This window comes from Seriola dumerili, unplaced genomic scaffold (assembly GCF_002260705.1).
Source record: "Seriola dumerili isolate Sdu_G_001 unplaced genomic scaffold, Sdu_1.0 BDQW01000040.1, whole genome shotgun sequence".
Lineage (NCBI taxonomy): Eukaryota > Metazoa > Chordata > Actinopteri > Carangiformes > Carangidae > Seriola > Seriola dumerili.
The window spans coordinates 4109154-4129855 of NW_019174295.1; the positions used below are offsets into that span (position 1 = coordinate 4109154).

The 20702-nt window shown below is 41.5% G+C and overlaps 3 protein-coding genes across 3 annotated transcripts; 2 read left to right on the top strand and 1 right to left on the bottom strand.

Moving 5' to 3' along the window:
- The first annotated feature begins 214 nt into the window (after nucleotides 1-214).
- Nucleotides 215-4921, top strand: LOC111217035 (F-box only protein 40-like). The gene is made up of 7 exons (XM_022738717.1): nucleotides 215-244; nucleotides 829-1410; nucleotides 1510-2016; nucleotides 2710-2996; nucleotides 3333-3464; nucleotides 3902-4238; nucleotides 4703-4921. The coding sequence occupies exons 1-7, from the start codon at nucleotides 215-217 to the stop codon at nucleotides 4919-4921; spliced, it is 2094 nt and encodes a 697-aa protein (XP_022594438.1).
- A 1886-nt stretch (nucleotides 4922-6807) lies between these two features.
- Nucleotides 6808-9037, bottom strand: LOC111217036 (TLC domain-containing protein 2-like). Its single transcript, XM_022738718.1, has 4 exons — nucleotides 8859-9037; nucleotides 8682-8764; nucleotides 8135-8217; nucleotides 6808-7017 (listed from the first exon to the last, which is right to left on the bottom strand). The coding sequence occupies exons 1-4, from the start codon at nucleotides 9035-9037 to the stop codon at nucleotides 6808-6810; spliced, it is 555 nt and encodes a 184-aa protein (XP_022594439.1).
- Nucleotides 9038-10774: 1737 nt separating this feature from the next.
- Nucleotides 10775-19469, top strand: LOC111217037 (apoptosis-inducing factor 3-like). The gene is made up of 19 exons (XM_022738719.1): nucleotides 10775-10793; nucleotides 10972-11062; nucleotides 11756-11865; nucleotides 12526-12635; nucleotides 12717-12761; nucleotides 13533-13614; nucleotides 14027-14139; nucleotides 14254-14340; nucleotides 14487-14578; nucleotides 14980-15110; nucleotides 15518-15633; nucleotides 15744-15815; nucleotides 15976-16039; nucleotides 16885-16961; nucleotides 17081-17198; nucleotides 17501-17599; nucleotides 18099-18174; nucleotides 18310-18414; nucleotides 19436-19469. The coding sequence occupies exons 1-19, from the start codon at nucleotides 10775-10777 to the stop codon at nucleotides 19467-19469; spliced, it is 1641 nt and encodes a 546-aa protein (XP_022594440.1).
- Nucleotides 19470-20702: the final 1233 nt, after the last annotated feature.

Consider the following 20702-nt stretch of genomic DNA (forward strand, 5'->3'; position numbering starts at 1 on the left):
GAAATCAATTGTCAGCAGCACCACAACATGCATCAGAGGGAAGAAGGTGAGAGAGATCTGCTGATGACCGAGTGGACTGGTAACCCAAACCTTGTTTCTGACCACCTGTGTAACATTCTGGGTCAGTACTCAGCTCTATTTATAACATGCACACACACATAGCAAGGACAGACACTTGGTCTTTAAAGCACAAGACGGAGTCGGTAGACGGAACATGCTTTTCTCCTTCCCAGCTCTTACAGTGGTAGGCCAAAGCCTGTTGTTCCCATTGACTCTAATGCTGCAGAACTTTCCTGGAATCCTGCCACTGTGCAGTTACATGCACTTTGTTTTCAAGCTGATTGTATTATGAGACTTCGAGATTCATTGTTCCCTGTCTGTCTTTGCAGGACAGACAGCTACAGATTAAAGAACAAAACTGGTGCAAGAGGATCTGAAGGATGGTATGGTTTTATTTTTATTAAGTGTAACCTCAACTAGTTTGCCCTTTTTATTTCCCCTTAAGTAGCTCTTAAGGTTAATCATCTCATTCCATGTTGAAGTGAAGTATTCAAACCCAGAACTCTATGTTTTCTATGGCTGAATTGTTGATATCTTAGATATGTTTTGCACCATTTTATAAACTAACTCCACAAATTCAGCCTTGAACAATGTCTGGCTGCACAGCACAGTAATAAGTGACCTGTGGGTCAATGGGGTCAAGAGTGCTGCTAATAAATATGACTGACCATGCGAAATGTGAAAAGCAAAAGTAATATTTGTTATGTTACTATACAGTAAAAAAATCTGTTCCTTCATTTTCCATTTTGCCTTTGTAAATCCAATCAGAGTCATCGTTCTCGAGCCTCCAAGGTGCGGCAGCATGTCCACTGTGATTCCTGCTACAGTCGGCGCTGCAGGGCTCGGGTGGAGGTCTCTGTGTGCTGTGCAGTCATCCCCTGCCGCCTGCACTGTGGAGCTCTCTTCCACCTGTGCAAAGAGGAGGATCACCTGCTGCTCTGCCCTAACGTGAGGGTGCCTTGCCTCAACGCTGGGTACGGCTGCCCGGTTCACCTTCCCCGCTCCTCGCAGGCTGCCCACCTCCAGGTGTGTCCGGCCAGCGTGGTGTGTTGCTCCATGGAGTGGAACCGCTGGCCGGCCAACGATGCCCATTCTTATCCAAACACCGAGCTGCATGAAAACCTGCTCAGAGAAAGAGAGAAGGGAGGATGTCTGGACCTTGCTATGGCCCTGAAAGACCAGGACCGCCTGTTTCACTCCATTAAGATGAAAAAACTGTTCCCTGAGCTCATCCAGAGTGTGGAGGAGGAGGAGAAAGAAGAAGAGAGGAGGGAAGAGGAGAGGAGGAGGGAGAAGAAGAAGAAGAAAAAGGCTTCCTTGGAGAAAGAGGCGGCAACAAAGGAAGCCGGTGCTCAGACCTGGGAGTCTTTTAACAAGTTTAACATCCATGTGCCTGATGAAAAAGAAGATGAGGATGAAGATGAGGTTGAGATTGAATATGAGCAGGAGATAACTCAGGAGGAAAGAGAGGCTATTGCCAGGGCATCACTAGTGAATACTGATCTGTTAGACAACTACAACGCCTGGGAGCGCATGTTCAGTATGGAGATGGGAGGCTGCAGGGAAGCTGGAGGGGCAGCTGTGGCAGGCAGAGGCCAGGACTTGGCTAATGGGACAGGTAAAGGCTTGGGCACTCTGACAGAGGAAGACCCAGCGGACACCTGCGTCGGTGCAGCAGCATCAAACAACTGCAAACAGGCGAGCAGCGCATGTATGGCTCTCTCCTCCTCCTCCTCCTCCTGTGGCACCGGCAAACTGAGGAAGAAGAAATTTGTGTATGGATCTGTGGAACCAATGAAGATTATCACTGTGCGTACGTTTAAAATCCCAACCAGCTTCTCTGCCAGGCAGGGCCGCATCCGTAACCCTGGTTTCTACAGGAGAGAGAGTCAAGCTGTGGATACCAGCGACCTGGGGGTGGCACTAGTGGAGATGCCAGTGTGGGAGGAAATTCAGGTGAGAGAGAGAGAGATAAATCGTCCTTATAATCTTTTCATCCCATCGCGCTTCTTTTGGTAAAAACATGATTCTTGGCAGCAGAACAAACACGTTATTATCACCTTATATAGTGGTGCAGTCTGTCTTCAAACGTAACCTCTGAAAGATGTGGCTCCTGAATTGGGGCACAGCTTATGAGAGTGGTGATAGTAAACCAAAACAGTAAAGTTACAGGACATTAAACCAAAACACTGAGTTGAAGAACGTTAATAATGCTCAGTAGAGCTGAGTGTGTTGGGTGGTGATTCTCTCTGGACTCATAACAACCAGCAACCCTGTTCACGTTACACATAATCATTAGATTCACCTTTATTATAAAAAACAGATTGCTGCTAGATTGTTTTAGGCTTGTATTTTCCTGAGGGTCTTTAACTTGCACCAGAAGGACTTTGCAAAGAGGATTAAGCAAACAAATGTAGACAAGCGGTTCTTCAACATGATCAATCTATTACATGAGGAAACAATCAGATTTACCAGCAGCCATATTTAAAATAGGAACATTTGCATTTGTTTTAAGAGAAAAACATTCAAAAGCATTAAACCACTTGATTGGTTGAGTTCAGTGCCATCATGGTTGTTTAAAATGTCCTTGACTCTACTTTTATTTGACCCATGAATATACTGAATATTTACGTTTGATTTGCTCCCCAGGCCTCTCTGCTGTGCTCCCTGGAGAAGGAGCAAAGGGGTCACCTCATTGCAGAGAGTCAGTGCACAGATGGTCTGTTACAAGATGAAGGCACGCAGACCTACAACTTCCTGTCCGCTCCTTTCCGGAGAAACACGTCGCTGGCTGATCTGACTGCTGGAAAACCTCTGGAGCTGCACCTTCAGCTGCAGGTGGAGAGCGTCACCAGCCGACACCACAAGGCTAGCTCCACCTTCACCTTCCTCTGTGGACACACCTTCCAGCGCAGAGAATATGGCAAACATTATAAGTGGGGTTTGTTTTTGTTCTTTTTATCTGAATATCCTTAGGAATTTTTTTTTTTTTAACTTCCTGCCTTCACTGGAGGAAAACAAATCAATTATAGCCCCAAAATATTTAGTTTCTTCATAGATTCAAGTGAGATATAGAACCTGAGGAGTTGTCAAATATCAGTCAAGTTTTGTGTTTAAACTCATCAGGTCAGTCATGAAAATAACACATGGACATGAGACTTTCAGAGAAAGTGAAAGTAAAGGGATGAAAATGCTGGTTTTATATTAAATGATTGTATAGTTTTTTTTGTCATTTCATTTTCTAATGAATTAAAATATGCTATTATATGCAGAAATATTCACAGCGACATACAGATGGGTGTGAATGGATGGTTCGAGCAGAGATGCCCCCTGGCGTACCTGGGCTGCACCTACAGCCAGAGGAGGTTTCAGCCCTCCACGCATGAAGCCAGCGTCACCTACAAGTGAGATAAAACTTATAGTTTGTCTTTATCATTACTGTATTGTGAACATTAAAGTTGCAGACCATAAAAGCAAAGACAGTGAGCTGAAAGATGCTAAAAGGGTTCAAAGACCTGAGGGTAGTTTGGGTTTGTAACTACAAGCTTTCACATTACACACGGTCATTTCATCCATTGTTATTATGAAAATGTTTGATTGTGGCAGCTTTAAGTTTGTGCTTAGTGTTTGATAATCTTCAACCTTTATCAAATTAGAGGGGAACTCTGGGGGTTGAGTTAAAAAGAAGTGAGTTTATTATAGCATAACACACTGGAATCTCCGTATCATATCGATTTTTTATCCTTTCTTAAAAATTGTCCATTTGTGCAATTGTGAGTCCCATGAAGTGCAGAAAAATCCACTGCACATTTAAAAACTACAATTTTAACTTTGCTTTCAGTGAGGATCTGGGCTGCTTCAGCCTGCATCCCACCACCCCTGCCTCTCTGGGTGATGCCTCCCAGCCGTCCAGGAGCTCAGTGGACTCCTCCACCACTCAGAGAAGGAAGGGAGGTCGGGCGGGAGGAGGGGAGGACTCTCTGAGCTCGCTGCCATATGAGGTGCTGTGCCACATGGCCACTTTCCTGGACAGTCTGTCCCTGTCCCAGCTGGCGCTGGTGTCCCGGCTCATGAGGCAGGTGTGCTCCTCTCTGCTGCAGGAGAGAGGGATGGTCACCCTCCGCTGGGAGAGGAAGACCTACTCACACGGAGGAGCCAAGTGGAGGGTGAAACACAGGGTAAGCCAAGAGCCAGTGTGTCACAACAATAACATTACATTAACTCATTTGAATTAAATTGAGTTAAATAAATTACACTTAGATTATTAATTAAATTTAACAAATTAAATTCACTAAATTTAAATAATTTTAATTAAATTGAATTAACTTTTACTCAATTAAATTAAATTAAATTTACTCAAATAAACTCAACAAAAAATTTGCTCAGTTTATTACATTAAATATTACGTTAAATTTATTAAATTATACTCACTCAACTAAATCAAATTAAATTAAATGAACTAAATCAAGTAAAAGCTACTCATTTAAATTAAATTAAGTTGAATGAATTATATTGGTTAAATTGATTAAATCAAATTAAATTAACTTAATTATCTAAATTAAATTAAGTTAAACATCAATTAAATCAAGTTAAATTAATCCCTCTTAATCTCCCTCTGGTCTGTGTCTTTCTGTGACTTCAGGTTTGGCAGTTCAGCACCTTGTTCTCTCCCGTGGACACTTGGTGTTTCCAAGACGTGCCGTCCATATCGGAGCATCTAAAGGTTTGTCCCTTCTATGAGAGGGAGTCCAGAACAGAGAAGATTCACCTGCCACGTATCAGAGAAGAAGTCCAAACCAACACAAGCTGCAAAGGTCCCACTCTAGTTAGTTTGTTCCAGGGGAAGAGGATCATGATGTAGAGTGATTTGCTGCTCTAATCTGTTATTATAAAACAGGTGACCTGCCAGGTTTGGGTGCTACCAGGGATAGCACCTCTGTTTCTCTCCCCATTTATTCCTTGTTGCTGCTGTCCACTTCCATATGAAAATAAGGGAGAAAATGCCATTAAAAATAATAAAAGTGTGAGTTATGGGGATTAGTATATTCTGATGTAACACTTTAACAGGAATTGACTCAGTCTTTAATCTTAGCCACATAATGAAGTAGAAAACAGAATCAGTTATTTTTGACCTGGAGAAATGCAGTGCTGCCTCCCTCTAGTGGCTCTTACTAGTATTGTGTGTATTAGTGAGAAAGTCTGCTCTGAGCAGTCTGTAAAACAGCACAGTGTTCATGGTAGAGATGAGACTCAGGCCCGCCGTCCCCATCATCAGGATGTAGCGAGGTATATGTTCACTATGACCTGCCAGCCAGCGGGCCATCCAACCCAGCGTACAGACACGAAACACCAGAAACCTGACGGCAAGACAGATAATCAGTGTAAAAACCTGAGCAAACAGACAAACAAATAGTCAATACATCAGGTCACCATATACAGTACTGCACAAAAGTTTTAGGTACCTTAGATATTTATATTCTTATCCATCACACAACACCATCAGGGAGGCGTCAGATTGGTCCCAAAGTCACTCTGCTGATGCAGCAGCACTACTGTATGTAACAAACTGCTGCATTTATATGGTGCGTCTACCCAAAGTGCTTTACACTTTGCCTCTCATTCATCCATTCACACACAACCACCAAGGTACTGGTGGGATCATTGGGAGCAATTTTGGGTGTAAGTATTTCACCCACAGACACTTTGACGCGTTGTTATGCCCCACCCTTGGGTGGTCCTATCGTACAACACTCTGCCACTGAAAATATTTGTCAGATGTGGTGATAATGAAAACAATTGTTTGTTGCAGCTTGTGATAGATAATGATACCTTTCCTCAGGTTTTCTGTGTGTTAATTACTTGACTTTACTTATTCAAGCAAAACAATGGAAGCATTTTGATAAAAAACAGCTTCACGACAAACAAGCTCAAGATAAACTAAAAGAGTCAAACTAGACTTTGACACAGATTCCCTCCACAAGACCGGGCCACAAGGTGGAGGATGGAGGACCTGTCATAGGTGATGTTCTACTTCAGTGGTGCAAATTTCTGACCTATTTGTGATTAATCAAACTACGTAGACCCTAATGATATAGAGTAGACCTGGGGCATTAGGGGTCTCTGGGGGTCTGAGGTTGCCCACTTTGCCCTGTTGATAATTCAGCTTGGATTGTAGAAGACAGACACCTCTAACTCCTCAGAACGGTCACAAACTTTACTGCTTATTGACGAACATGAGCTTGTTTGGTTGCGCTGTGATCAGAACCACCAGCTGCTCCTCTGTTGTATTTCTGACGAAGTAGCTGCTCAGAGAGTGTTTGTTGAATTATTAAACTGTACTTTCCTGTTACCATGGTAACCATATGTGTCACCAAATCATCCAGGAATGAAGCCTTGAGATGTATTTCTTTAAAAACACTATTGAATATCACTATAATGAACATCCTGTGGATGAGCCAGCAGCATATTAAGGCAGGTTGAAATGAGATGAATAGTCAGTAATTTGAATATTGACCTCCATCATAATCTTTCAGTGTATGACAGATCATTCATTTAAGTAACATAAAATGTGATGATGTGTGTTCAGCAGCATTAATTATTTTTCTCGTGAAAATACACTAGTTGAAATTGTATTCTGGGAACTTTCACACGCTCACATATGAAAACAATCTAGTCCAAGAAGCAGTTTGACAGTGGATTTCATCACGTGAACTGTGTGAAAGCTCCAGCAGAGAATCACTGCACCACCTACGTTCCCATGTTGAGCCAGCTGGTCGTTACGTAGGCCACAGAGGGGCGAGGGGCTGTAGCTTCAGTCCCGGGCCTGTTCCTCTGTCCTGACAGGAGGAGGAGCTGTCTGATATGAAGGAAAACAGAGTTGATCTCAACAAACAGCGACACCACAGCGAAGCCCAGATAGAGACGGGTCGTTACAGCAACACTGAAGCAGGAGATCACCTGAGGAAAGAGTTTGAAGAGACGAATCAAAGGTTAAAACACACAAGCAGCAAAACTTCATCCAAACTCTCACTTTAACAAAGTCACACATGCACAACTTCAAAGGTCACCTCTTCTTACCCATAGTTCTGCAGAGGAGGGTCTTACATCAATAATTAATTAATGTCTTGTACACTATGTGTGTTGTGGTAGCGCTTTCTAAAGGTTTAGAGTATGAACTAACTGATTCATTCATGTTAATGTAGATTTCTGCAGTTGTCAACACTGATAAGCAGTTAGAAGTAAATTTTGATCCAAATGTGATTAAAAGTGATCAAACAAACGTGTTGGAGGATGATGGAGACACATTGAGAGGGTACACTACTAACATATTATTCACAACCTGGCAACATAAAGTCTAATGCATCATTAGAAAGTTGTACTGAAACATAGTGAGGCTCCAACACTGCAGAAGTTGAACTGTGATGAAATAGAGGTGTTCAAGGTCTCACTTATAGAGGATCTCTGTGAAGATAAAGGTTTTATGACCTCTCCTGTTAAATCAGCAACTGCACAGAGGCTCCTCAGCTCAGCTACAAGCAAACATATACGAAAGGCAGCCAATCAGCTCCCTCAAAACATATCTTATATTTTATGACGTAGTGACACTAAAGTCGCACACACACACAAACACACACACACACACACACACACACACACACACACACACACACACACACACACACACACACACACACACACACACACACCAAGGCAGCGATGTGTTGGCCTGCTGGAGGTGAACCAGGTCATGACCTCTGTCACATACAGAGATTAAACTGTGATACACATCAAGGCTGAAGGATGACTGTGCAGTTTCATTCACTGACCTCGTCATTATCACAACACATAGGTGTGTAAGGGTTGGGCCAATTAAGAAGAACACCTCACAGTGTTATGACAAATATAATAAATATATATATGTATAAAAATATATATATAAGTTGGATTGTAAAAGTGCATGTGTTTTTATCTATATGCATGTTTTCTAAAGGTGCAGTGTGTTGAGATTTCTCCTCCACTGTACACATGTGTACACACACACACACACACACACATAGGGTGTAAAGTTTATTACCACAGAGTGGTGGAAGAGCAGCTCCCAGGACTGTTTGAATGACTGATTCATGGCCAAGTCCAAGAGGTCGTTGATAAAATAACCTAGGGGAGAGAGTTGTATAAAAGCATGCATCAAATATACACATTTACATGCTGCACAAAACATCATGAAATGTATAATATCACAACAGTGAACTCATGACTCACAACTCATTTCCCTCAGTGATTCGCAGAATTGAAATTCTCTTTCACTGGTTTAGTTAAAGCTTGTTCAAACCCTTTGTTAAATCTTGCAGAATGCAAGTTTTGGTGGATTACATTTTTACGGTCAGTGTATAATCTTTCATGATCAGTATTTGGTTTGTTACTTGATCAAAGTCATAATTGTAAAACTCTCATAGATCCAGACTTTAAAGAAATGAATGCAAATGCTGGTGGAGAGGGCTGAGTTCCATTTTCTGTTTCCATTGTCAATGTGGTGAGATTGAGAATTGATCTGGGGCCTAATGGCAGGATAAAGTAATCTGTCTGCCGATCTTTTGTGTGTGTTAGTGTCAGAGTCTCACCTGTAGACACAGCTACAAGACTGTGGGAGAGCACAGAGTGAGAGGAGATCAGGTCCTCCACCGCCTGAGGTTGAAGGTAGAAACTGCAAAGCAAGAGACAAACCACAGGAACAGTGAAGAGCTACTGAAATGTGACTAAATAACAGTACTAACCCAGACTGCTGTGTCTTTACGCACCACAACACAGCCCATGCTCCTGTCAGCGAGCTGTGAGCTAAAGAAGTGCTGATATTCCTCCACCTCCAGGCTTTCTTGCTTGCTGGCACAGGTGTTGGCAGAAGTCTGACAATCGTGTTCAGCAGTTTGAAGGAGCACGCAGATCCTCCAATGACCAGAAGTGTTGACCTCAAATCCATAACTAGACTTCACCACAGAGCCCAGTGCCCTGAGTTCACTTCAAATGCAGCACGCTTCTGTTTCCGTGCACATCTTAGGTGGGTGGGTGTCAACTGAAATTCACTTTGAGGAGGGAGAGAAAGGAAAACATATTGCTTAAGTGTCTTTAACATGCAGTATATTTGTAAGTAATCCCTGCCCTCTTACACACATTCCCCCTCACGTGGAGTGATAAACTGATCAGTGATAACAGGTGAAGGGTCCTGGTCGTACGATGGCTCGACATCATAGTATGATTCCCTCCCTGGCAAAAAATAGTCCAATCCACACACTGTTTTCTTGCTCCCATAGCATTTTTTATTCATTTATTGTTGCTTTGCCACTTAATAAGCATCACATTTACATATCTCAAAACGACAAGCAACAGTCGTCCATTCAATACAACCCAAGGTAACTATGTATTCATAGTCAGGGGAAAATAGATCAGCTACAGAGGGACAGCAGTTACAGTGACAAAACCTAAACATTTCCAAAAAAGAAAGGAAATGAAAAGGGAAAAAGATAAAAATAAATAGGACTAAGAGTCTTTAACCATGTTTGCAGCTCTCTGGTCCTGTGCATATGCAGATGTTGCTTTGAGCTCAGACATGCTGATACTAAACAGGTATAATGTTTACAGCTGAAACTGATGCGATCATCATTAGATGAGGAGGATGGTGCTAGATTAAAACTTTAAGAGTCACCTCAGTGATTACAGATCATCCTGCGGGGATCATGAATGTCTGCGCCAAATACCACAGCTATCCATCAAGTAGTTGTTGAGACATTTCACTCAAAACCATGAATGTGAACCTCACGGCCGCACCAGTGCAAAAAGTCAGGTGATCAACAAAGTCACTGGGGTTCATCCTCTGAGGACCATGCACAAGCAATATCAGAACATGAAAGAAGAAAATTAGGAGAAAATAGAAGCAAATGGTGAAATGTTGGGTAATTCTACCTCTCTGGGTCTTGAACAGTTTATGAAAGGAAACCATGTAGAAACCAATAGTCTCTGCTAGAGTTTTATATTGTGTTTTATAACATGAGTAGAAGAGTAAAGTAGCAGAGATAGAAATACTTAAGTAGTAAACTAAAAGTACCCCAACAGTATAACACTATATACCTCAGGGAATGTACTTGGTTTCTTTCCACCACTGCTCAGTAATATTCTTCAGTTTTTGTCATTCAGTGATTTTCTAGTATTTTAAAATCTTTGAGCTTTTCGGTGATGAATCTTGAAACTCCTGAAACGATGCGTGTGTGATGGTACGTCCCTCACCTCCGGTTGTGTAAGTTGAGTTGTGTCCTTTCAGTGTCGGCGGCTGCTGCCTCGTCAGCCTTTTCTCTGTGCTGCCGTTGTGAAACACAAAAGACCGTGGTCGCTTTTCTGTGGGACAATAACGGGGCTGAACATGACCAGGGGCATCACTGAAACTCTTCATTCACTGGAGTCCAAAAAAACACTTTTTGGTTGATTTTGCTTGTCTTATCAAAGCCAAATTGTCCAGTTTTCACAGCCTGTCAGGAACAAGGGATGAGGGTTGGGGATGGACCGGTTGCCGTGGAAACGGTCTCCTATCCCGTCATTCAGCTGAGGAGCAGGAAACAATCTGTGAGCACGGACGGCTGTTTGAGGGAAAACTTCTTCTGACTAACTTTTCATGTTTCCGGAGGCGTTGTGTGGATCTGTGTGGTGTTACTACTAAACCAGAGGCATGTCTGGTGCAAAACCATGTGAGTAAACTTTGAATTCTTGTTGTTTGAATGACAGAGCAGAGGGCAGATATTGAAATTTAATTGAAATTAAAGTAATAATGCATATGGAGGACTTCGATTTCACTGATAAATAAATAAAATTCTTAAATTCATTTGAAATGCGTGTGTTTGTGTGTTTGTGTGTTTGTGTGTTCAGCCCAACAGGAGTTTTCAGACTCTGATCCAGAGGACACATCAGAGGAGCTGACAGCCGTGGTGTGTCTGGAGTCAGACCTGCAGGATGGACAGTAAGGAGGGGAGGGGGGATGTTCACAACCTGGCAACCTAAAACAGTGACAAAGTGATAAAATCAAAAGTGATAAAGTCATAAACCATTAATCAATAAAAGATGATAGCCACACACATATGTAGCCACACCTGTCTTTCTTTGACAAACTAACAAACAAAAACAAAGATTTCATGGCAATCCATTTAATAGTTATTGAGATAGTTCAAAGTGGGACTGACTGACAGACTGACAGACTGATGTTTCCATCCCTAGAGACGTCATGCTAGCATGGCTAAACACAGGTCTGAATATACAAACTTTCAACACAGAGTTTAACCAAACGTACAGGTTTACTAAACAAAGATCGCAGGTACAAAATCTCTATTTTCAAGCTCACCTTTTGAATAACAGGCAACACTTTACTTTCAGTCCCCCTATTTGGGATACATGAGTAATACATGATGTAACACAAAATAACACAAAATATTTCTACATAGAGAAGATAAAACCTGACAAATACTGTATGCTAACAGTAGCTACTACCAACTACATTATAGTGTCTATAGTATAATCTCATTCTGGTGTAAAAGTTATTGCATTATCTATGTGTGTGTGTGTGTGTGTGTGTGTGTGTGTGTGTGTGTGTGTGTGTGTGTGTGTGTGTGTGTGTGTGTTTGTGTGTGTGTGTGTGTGTGTGTTTGTGTTATCTTAGGATGATGGAGGTTGAAGTGGGACATCACAGTGTGTTGTTGACACGCACCGACGGCATATACAGTGCCCTTGGTAACCAGTGTACACACTACGGCGCACCACTCAGCAAAGGTAAAAACACAGGAGGTGTGAAGTCAACATTTGTGCGAACAGAGTAACTTTATGAGACTCAGTTTGGAGGATGGGATATTTTCAACTTCATTTAGGCTGATAAAACATTAAATGAAACATGAGAATAGTTTGACTTCCATAGAAATATAGCATTTTTCAACATGTTCTGCAGTCTAACAGTTTATCTTAAATTATTGCTGTGTTTCTTAACAGTAACACTGAACATGGACGGATTATGAGATAATGGGCCCCTGGGCGCAAATATGTCAAAGGCCCCCCCTGCGCCCCCCTTATATAGGAGCAAGACACCCAGAATGAAACAGATGACAGATTTTTTTTGTCACGTTTGCGCCCCTTTGGTCATTTTGTCCGTCTATATGGTCGTTTTTGTGTCTCTTTGTTTTCATTTTGCATGTCTTTGTGTGTGTTTTGTGTCTCTTTGTTGTTCTTTTGTGTTTCTTTGCAGTCATTTGATTGACTCTCCAACAAGAAATGTTAGCAGACGCTTCAAACAAGCTCCAGCCTAGGGGCCCTGAAACCCCTTTTTGCCCCTGGGCCTGTACCTAGCAGGCCCGTTCAGTATCCATCCATGGCAGTATGTAAATGATGTGTGTGTGTGTGTGTGTGTGTGTGTGTGTGTGTGTGTGTGTGTGTGTTCAGGGTTTATTTCAGGCAACAGAGTGCGCTGCCCGTGGCATGGTTCCTGTTTCAATGTCCTCACAGGAGATCTGGAGGAGTACCCCGGCATCGACTGTTTACCCTGCCACAAGGTACAAACCGGACGGACAGACAGCCATGTAGCTTATGGGGAAATTTTCTTTCATTTTAATTTGTTTTTATGTCTTTTGAAGGTCAAAATTCAAAACAGCAAAGTCTACGTGTCTGTAAACAAAAAGGTAAGTGGGTTAACGTTTCGTTTTCAGTGGATGTTACTTCTTCTCATGGTGCTTCCAGTCTCCTCAGATCATTGTACATTTACTCTGCTCAGTGTGGAAATAAGGCCACACGGTTTGATTGTTTGGACAGCCATTAGCTATTGTATGGCAGCAGCTTTTCTTCCTGGGGTCCATGTATTAATGTACACAATGACAACACAAATCAACACCACTAACCACAGACAATAACTGACAATAACAATACAACACACAACACTACTGATGAAATGATGGTTGACATGGTTAGCACAACCCAACAGGAGCGCACCAGCCTCCTGTAGCCATGATGACCTTTGACATCATGGTTACGATAATACGTACGCTGTTAAGGTTATGGACAGGTGATGGACAAAAGTAACAACGTTGATTATCAGCTTTACAACCAGCCCCTGTGGTCGGTCGACTACCTATCTACTATCTACCCCAACCTCCGTCTATAACGTGGACTTTATACCTTGTCACCCGACTTCCTCCTTCGGTATCCGTCAATCAAGCTCCGTCTGTGCACACATAGTCCTCAGAAAGTCTAATCAGCCAAAACAAGTCAAAACTTCTGTGTGCACCACAGCTGTGTTTAAAACCAATAACATAGAGTCGATTTTGCTATATCTGACCTGTTGTAGGTGACTAACAACATATCCTTTATACCTTTGACCATTTTTTATTTGTAAATAATTTCTAATTCTTCCTGTTGACGAGTTTGTTTGATGGCGTGTTTTACGTGTGATTCAGACTCTCAGGCAGGAAAAGAGAATAAAGGGTATGGGAGCTGCAGTGCCAGGAGTCACTCACACTATTCTGCTGCTGGGAGGAGGTGAGTGTGGACCACTCTGTATGTCTTTGTATCTGTAGGTGTGTTGTATGTATGTGTGTGAAAAGTTGAAACAGTTGATTGATTAATCGATTAGTTAACTGACGGATAATTAATTTACAGTTATACAGTTTACAGCTATAAACCTAATATACAAGTTTACAAAACGTCACAGGTGAAATGTTTTCAGGCTCACTTTTGAATAATAGGCAACAAAACAAAGGAATATATGTACAAGTATGTAGTAAAAGGCTACATGTACTAATTATACAGTTATGGTTATAATTTCATTGTGAAAGTGGGTAGTAAACATTACTGATGAACATAGATAACTAAGTAATATATAGACTTCTATAGGCTGCATGTCAGTGTGTGTGTGTGTGTGTGATGGTGTGTTTACTCTGTGTAAGCGCAGGGGCTGCGTCGTTGATCTGCGCCGAGACGCTCCGGCAGGAAAACTTCAGCGGCAGAATCATCATGGTCTCCAGAGACGAGCTTTTACCTTACGACAAAACCCGACTCAGCAAGGTGCTGCAGAGTACACAACATAACATTGACGCCAAACAATTTAGTGCCGAGTATGTGTGTATTCTGTAACCATTACTTAAACCAACACACACACACCCTGCGCTCATGTTACAGGTGATGAATGTGGAGAGTGACAGTATTGTGCTGAGGAGGATGGAGTTTTTCCATCAGTCTGACATTGAGGTGTGGCTCAGGAAAGAGGTGGGTTTGTCTCCTGTCCACTCACATCTTCAGTCTTACTTGTGACGATGTAACCTAGACTTGATCCTTGTCATATTTTGAACTGAATTTGCATGTGGATAGGTTGACAGTGTTTCAGTTTTTGTGGACTCTCGCTGTGTTGACAGGCGCTGTCAGTGGACACAGACAAGAAGACAGTCACATTCGATGATGGTTCAATCCAGAGCTACGACCAGCTCCTCATCTCCACAGGCTGCAGGTACAGACAGATACACACACGAACACTGTGCGAGCATGTGCAAGCAATTTCATTTGAAACCAGGGCCAGTCCAAGCCTTTTTGGGGGTCCTATGCCGCCACCCCTCATCCCTCAAATGGGCAAATGTGCACACAAATAATGACGTAGAATTTAGGACAATTAAAATCAAATCACCAAAAAATTTATCAGGTAAAAATATAAAATACTAGTTAATGAAATCGTGAACAGAACAAGTAAATTAAAAAATTTCCAAAAAATAGTTTGCCACCTTATGGATGTTTTGATTGTGGCAGTTTTGGCCAAAATATTTTAATCAGTCAACTATGACCAACAGCAGATATGAGAACTGCGCTTTGTGTATGGAAAGTGGTCATCGTTGAGAGTCATGGCCTGTCTTTTAGAGCAAAGGGTCTGGATGTGCCCGGCATGAAGCTGGACAATGTGAGGATGTTGGAGACACCAGAGGACGCGCGGCAAATCCACGCAGCCTGTCTGGGCTGCAAGGTCGTCCTCGTGGGAACCTCGTTTGTTGGTACTGTGTTTGGCAGTTTGCAGAATGGAAATGTGTCGGAAATGAAGCAGACAGCATCAGAATGTAACGGCTTATTTGATGGTCAAATGCAGATAAAGTATAAAAAGTGTTTTTTCATCAGTTCATCAGTTTTGTAAAGGCCCGAAACCCAGAGAGGATTATCAGATGAGCCAAAAATATAAAAATAAAACTGATTACATCAATAAATAATACTGTTAGAGAAATAAATGAAATTATTAATTTATTTACTCTTTATATTTCCTTTTATTCTCCATTTTAATAATCTAACTAAAAGAATTATTTAATGATGTGTTGAGTTATATTTTGTTATACTTTTTGCCATCTGTGGGCCTCCATATGTTTATAGTTGTTTGCATTATTTGAATATTATGTTATGTTTTTTTCAGGAATGGAAGTTGCATCTTATTTGATAGACAAAGCCTCCAGCATCACAGTGATAGGCAGCAGTGAGCTGCCGTACCAAAACACACTGGGTCCTGAAATTGGCAGACTCACCATGACGGTAAAAAAAAAAGAGAGAGAGAGAGAGCGGGAGGGAGTCCTGATTTGTATCCTCAGATTTCTTCTCTACAAGTTCAGCTAACTGCAGTTTAAACTCTGTTGTTCCTGCAGATACTGTCGGAGAAAAATGTGCGATTCTACATGAATGATAATGTGACAGAGGTCAAAGGTGTGGATGGCAAGGTAAAGCGAGAAAACACACGATGTGCCAATTTGTTTTGTCACTCAAAATTCAGACGTGAACATCAGTAAACACGCAGTGACATTTTGTTTTGCAGTGGAAAAAATATAAGCACTCTTACCACTTCCTGTCTTCTGTCTCACTGTCGTTGTCTTCCTCAAGGTGAAGGAGGTCGTGCTTAAAAGTGGAAAAGTTATCCCAGCTGATGTTTTGATTGTCGGTATCGGTAAGTGCAATGTAGACACATTTCACATCGATGCATGACACAGACTGTGAAGTGGTGCGAGCATCGTCAACATCCATGTTGCAATTTGGGTTTGGTAGGTGTCGGTCTAAGAGAAGTTACAGCGACCTGTGTGTAAGATAAAACAGTGTAATCATCAAATATAACATTGATACTATGAAGTATGAATTGATCAAAAAAAAAAAAAAAAAAACAGCTTCAAAACCTTTTTCCTTCAGTCTTTGTGCTAAGCTAACTGGCTGCTGGCTGTAGCTGTAAAAATTCAACAACAACAAAAAACTGAAGCAATAACATCAAAGATATAAAAATCTGCAGCCTCACAGAAAGCTGCCACCTGCTCTGTCCCTCACGGCTGCTAAGGCCTAGTGACACACACCTGTTTCCCCTTCCCCTCACTGAGCTGCTGATCAATCCCTCTGACCCACAAAAACAACTGAAAATATACAAACCTACAGTCACATCAGTCACATCTCACAGCCAATGTATTGAATGACTGAACCTGAAAAATTGATAGAAACATCCAACAAAAATACTGATTAAATAAAAATGATAATGACAAAACAATGACACTGTGGGGGATCAGGGCCTAATGAAAAGCGAATGGAGCAGCCATTTCACAGTGACAGATATGAGAGTGTACAGATCTTGTTTTGTAACTCTCCAACAGAAAGAGAATAAGTGTTTTTCCCAAAATGTCAAACCTTTGCTTAAAAAGTTTTTTTTTGTAATTGTGTTCTATTTATTAATGACATGCAAAAAGCCCTTAAAACTTTGATGTTTTAGCTCAATAACCTACTCAGCCATGTTTGTTCTCCTTCCTCCACCAGGCATCATCCCTAACTCAGAGTTCCTGCGGGGCAGTAAGATACAGATGGATGCAAAAAACTTTGTAGTAGCCGACAAGGTCAGCTAATAACCAGCCCGAACAGAAACTAAGGGTTAATAAATGTGTGTTTCTTCACATTACTCACTATATTCTGTACCATTAATCCTCAGTTTCCTGCCTGTATCTCCCTCCTGCAGTACATGCAAACCAGTGTCCCTGATGTGTTCTGTGGTGGTGACCTGGCCACCTTCCCCCTGGCGATGGCCAATAACCGGCTGGTCAACATCGGACACTGGCAGATGGCACAAGCACATGGTAATGTGGTAACAATGTAAATGTGGTCACACAGCCCTGACTGCTGTCTGTAAAAGCACTATAATCAATAAAGCAAAGGAGAAAACATATTAGTGTAGCAGTCCAGATAGAAAATAGCAATGTCTTTCATGGTAGGTGGTGTTACTTTAAAAAAGAAAAAAATAGACTTTAAAACAGCTGTAGATACTGAGAGATACCCTGATTGTCTCTTATTCTTTTTAATATATGATGTGTTTGATATCTGTCTCTGTACAATATCTTGTTTAGTTTTTTATTTCCTGTTAAACTTTAAATGTTTTTAGGGAGGATAGCAGCTCTGAACATGCTGAATAAACAGACTGAACTCAACTCAGTTCCTTTCTATTGGACCGTCCTACTGGGTAAAACCATCCGATATGCAGGTGGATACACACACACACACACACACACACACACACACACACACACACACACACACACACACACACACACACACACACACACACAAACCCCCACATGTGCATGTGTATGCATATGTTTGTGCGTATCTTTGCAATTGTTCAATTTGACACAAAACCCATAATGCTGAGTGCAGCCACACTGAGAGGCTTTCATAGTCACATGACTGAGGTTGCAGCAGCACTATCGGACACAAACCACGACCTCACTTGTGCAGATATAGAGACAAAAGTTTTTTTGTTGTATATTTATTATGATATTTAAGTCAGTAACTAACTCACAATTTAGACCCTTTAATCAAAGAGAGCAGCAGTAACAAATTTAACGTGCTCTGACCTGTTCATCCTGCTGCTCAGTAACTCACTGTATGCACAAACTATATTCACTGAATGCCACCATGACCGAATTCTAATTTCCCCACCTTCACCATTAATGTCACGTATTTATGTTGGTTTTGTGCAGGCTACGGGGAGGGATACACTGAGATTGTGATGAAAGGAAAGTTTGAGGACATGAAGTTCCTGGCATTGTACATCAAGTAAGCCAAGAAATAACAAACTGCTGTTGTTAACGAGAAGTATCTTTAATTGGAAAAATGTGACTCTCTTAATAGATAAATGTCCAAATATGTACATGTATGTTTTTATTTATTTATTTATTTATATTACCATAGGAATGATGAAGTCATCGCAGCAGCGAGCCTGAACTACGACCCAGCAGCGTCTGCAGTAGCTGAGAGGTTTGCAGCAAGAAAAGTCATCACGAAGAAAGAGGCTCAGTGTGTAAAATGTTTCTTTCTTTCTTTAGATAATTTTGGTTGAACGTATTCTGAATGGCAGATGATGTTATGATGTATATTCACAGAGATGTAGAGTTTCATTCACAGTGAACAAAGTATGCACCCCTCACAGTGATCAGGGTATTACATGCACGTCGAGATAAATGAAATAAACCTTTATTATAGAAGGAGACAGTAGAGAGCTAACAGGAAATGAAGGGAGAGAGATGGGGAGATGCAGCAAAGGCCTCTTATTATACTCAGACACAGACATTGCAATTATATCTTCATCAGATTTAACCCAGGGGCCACTAGGAAGCCTCATTTTCTGGTTTGTTAGAGCAAAAGTCAACATTCCTCCTCCAGGATCTGGGTCATTTTGTTGTACTGGAGCTGATATGGTGTCTTGAAATACAATAATACAAGACAATTCTTTGAGGATTCAACCTGAGAGAAATGAACAATGAACCTACAAAGAATCATCACCGGAGTCCTAAACTGCCCTAAGTTTTACAGAGCTTTATCCCATATTTCAGCCCATTGTTTTTTCCTTCACTCTTGCGACTCTTATAACCTTGTTTTCCGACGCACCAGCAGCTGTTTTCAAAGAAGAAGCTGTAAAAAAAAAAAAAAAAAACTCACTGTATGCTACCTGCTCAGCACCAAACAGCAAATACACAAAGTTAGCAATTAGCCGGTGAACACAGTGGAACATTTAGCTGTTAAAGCATCGGATATTTCCCTCAGGAGTCGGTAGAGACCAAAAACTGAACTAAAAGGAGAGTGAATATTGGACGTACATTCCTGAGGTGAGCAATAAGCAAGCATAAGTTTGCTAGCAAGTTAAAAGGTGATAATATGTCAATGTTGTGTTCACAGCTTGTTTTCACTGCCCCCAAGTGGCCAACAAAATCAATTATTTAATTTAAAATGACCTGCGTTATTCAAACATTGTTGGATATGTGTTTTTTTTAGCTCTGTGACTCAAATTTAAAAGTATTTCCTCTCTTTTTCCTGACAGGTCAGATGATCTGAGCTGGCTGCAGTTGTCCTGATCTACACTTTTCCTCCCCACTCACCCGCTCAACACATCGTCTGTACAGTGTCGACGTGACTCCACAATGTCCTTCATCTGTCTCTTCATCAACACCACTCTCACCAAGGACAAACAGTTTGGAGACTCTGATGAAAATGATTGATTCAGGAGAGACTTCAGTGATGCCATCAAAAAGCAGCAGCCACAGTGAAGTTTATATTTAGAGTTGGGTGTTTTGATGCAGGTTGAGTGAAAGTATTTGATTAAAATTGTACGTCATGCGGGGTGGGGTGGGGTGGGGGGGACTCCACCATGCAAACAACAGATACCTCAGATGGATGCAGCTTTTGGGACTTCTTTTTTCTTTTTTTTTTTTTTATATTTTGTATTATTTCATTAGATTTTTTTAATTTCTTGGTATTTCAGTAACAGTCCAGAGACATCACATTTAAGATGCCTCAGTATGTTCTCTGCTGTTAATATTATAAAGGCGGTTTGTTAGCGGCCTTTTACTTAGATGGGGCTGCTGGAAAAACACAAGTGACCTTAATGCCCACTGCAGCCATGTACGTGGTGCGGTCAGTGAGTCGGAGGGGGGATTAGGAGAACAGAGGGGGAGTGTTCATCTCTTTGAAGCAGAGATGCTGAAACAGGCAACGGTAACAAAACACACCAACGGGGAACAATAAGCCTTCGGCAAACAGCGCACAAAGGCAGTGTGACAAAACCTGCACAAAAGAAATGCTGTGTTTTTCTCTCTTTCCCCCTCTGTCTCTCTGCTGGTTTGTCACTGTCTTTACTTCACACCTCAACATTTACTTTTAGCTTCACTGTCAGCAGCATGCCTCATGTTCACTGTGTCCACGGCTCAACTAGTGCAGACTTTTCAAAGCCAGTGCAGGTTATAATACTCAAGGTGGCTAAAAGAGCACATTAAATACCTGGCATCAATGTTTTTTTCACACACTGATGCAAAAATTGTTAATTGTTTGATAAGACCACAGATCATTAAGGATGGATTTTAGGCACATTTCACTGCACATCTTGTTTTCCACTCTTGCCAATTTTAAATTTATTTTCATCCTGCTGCTCATTTTACTGGCAGAAGGCAACCCTGCCCTGATAATCCTGCAACCTCACATCTTTGAGGATTGCATTTACAGCATTATAATGTCAAGCAACGGCTTATTTTCATTTATCTACAGTGAAACAGCTTTAAGCCTTACTTTGCACCCAAACACATTGTTACAGT

Excerpts from the sequence above, each read along its gene's own strand:
- LOC111217035 (XM_022738717.1), top strand. The coding sequence starts at position 215 with ATGCTTTTCTCCTTCCCAGCTCTTACAGTG. Across the intron at positions 2,997-3,332 it reads GAATATGGCAAACATTATAA|AAATATTCACAGCGACATAC; the intron begins GTGGGGTTTGTT and ends TATTATATGCAG. Across the intron at positions 4,239-4,702 it reads AGTGGAGGGTGAAACACAGG|GTTTGGCAGTTCAGCACCTT; the intron begins GTAAGCCAAGAG and ends CTGTGACTTCAG.
- LOC111217036 (XM_022738718.1), bottom strand. The coding sequence starts at position 9,037 with ATGGATTTGAGGTCAACACTTCTGGTCATTGGAGGATCTGCGTGCTCC. Across the intron at positions 8,765-8,858 it reads GGAGCATGGGCTGTGTTGTG|TTTCTACCTTCAACCTCAGG; the intron begins GTGCGTAAAGAC and ends CTTGCTTTGCAG. Across the intron at positions 7,018-8,134 it reads TGCTCTTCCACCACTCTGTG|GTGATCTCCTGCTTCAGTGT; the intron begins GTAATAAACTTT and ends CTCTTTCCTCAG.
- LOC111217037 (XM_022738719.1), top strand. Across the intron at positions 15,816-15,975 it reads TCAAAGGTGTGGATGGCAAG|GTGAAGGAGGTCGTGCTTAA; the intron begins GTAAAGCGAGAA and ends GTCTTCCTCAAG. Across the intron at positions 17,600-18,098 it reads TAAAACCATCCGATATGCAG|GCTACGGGGAGGGATACACT; the intron begins GTGGATACACAC and ends GGTTTTGTGCAG.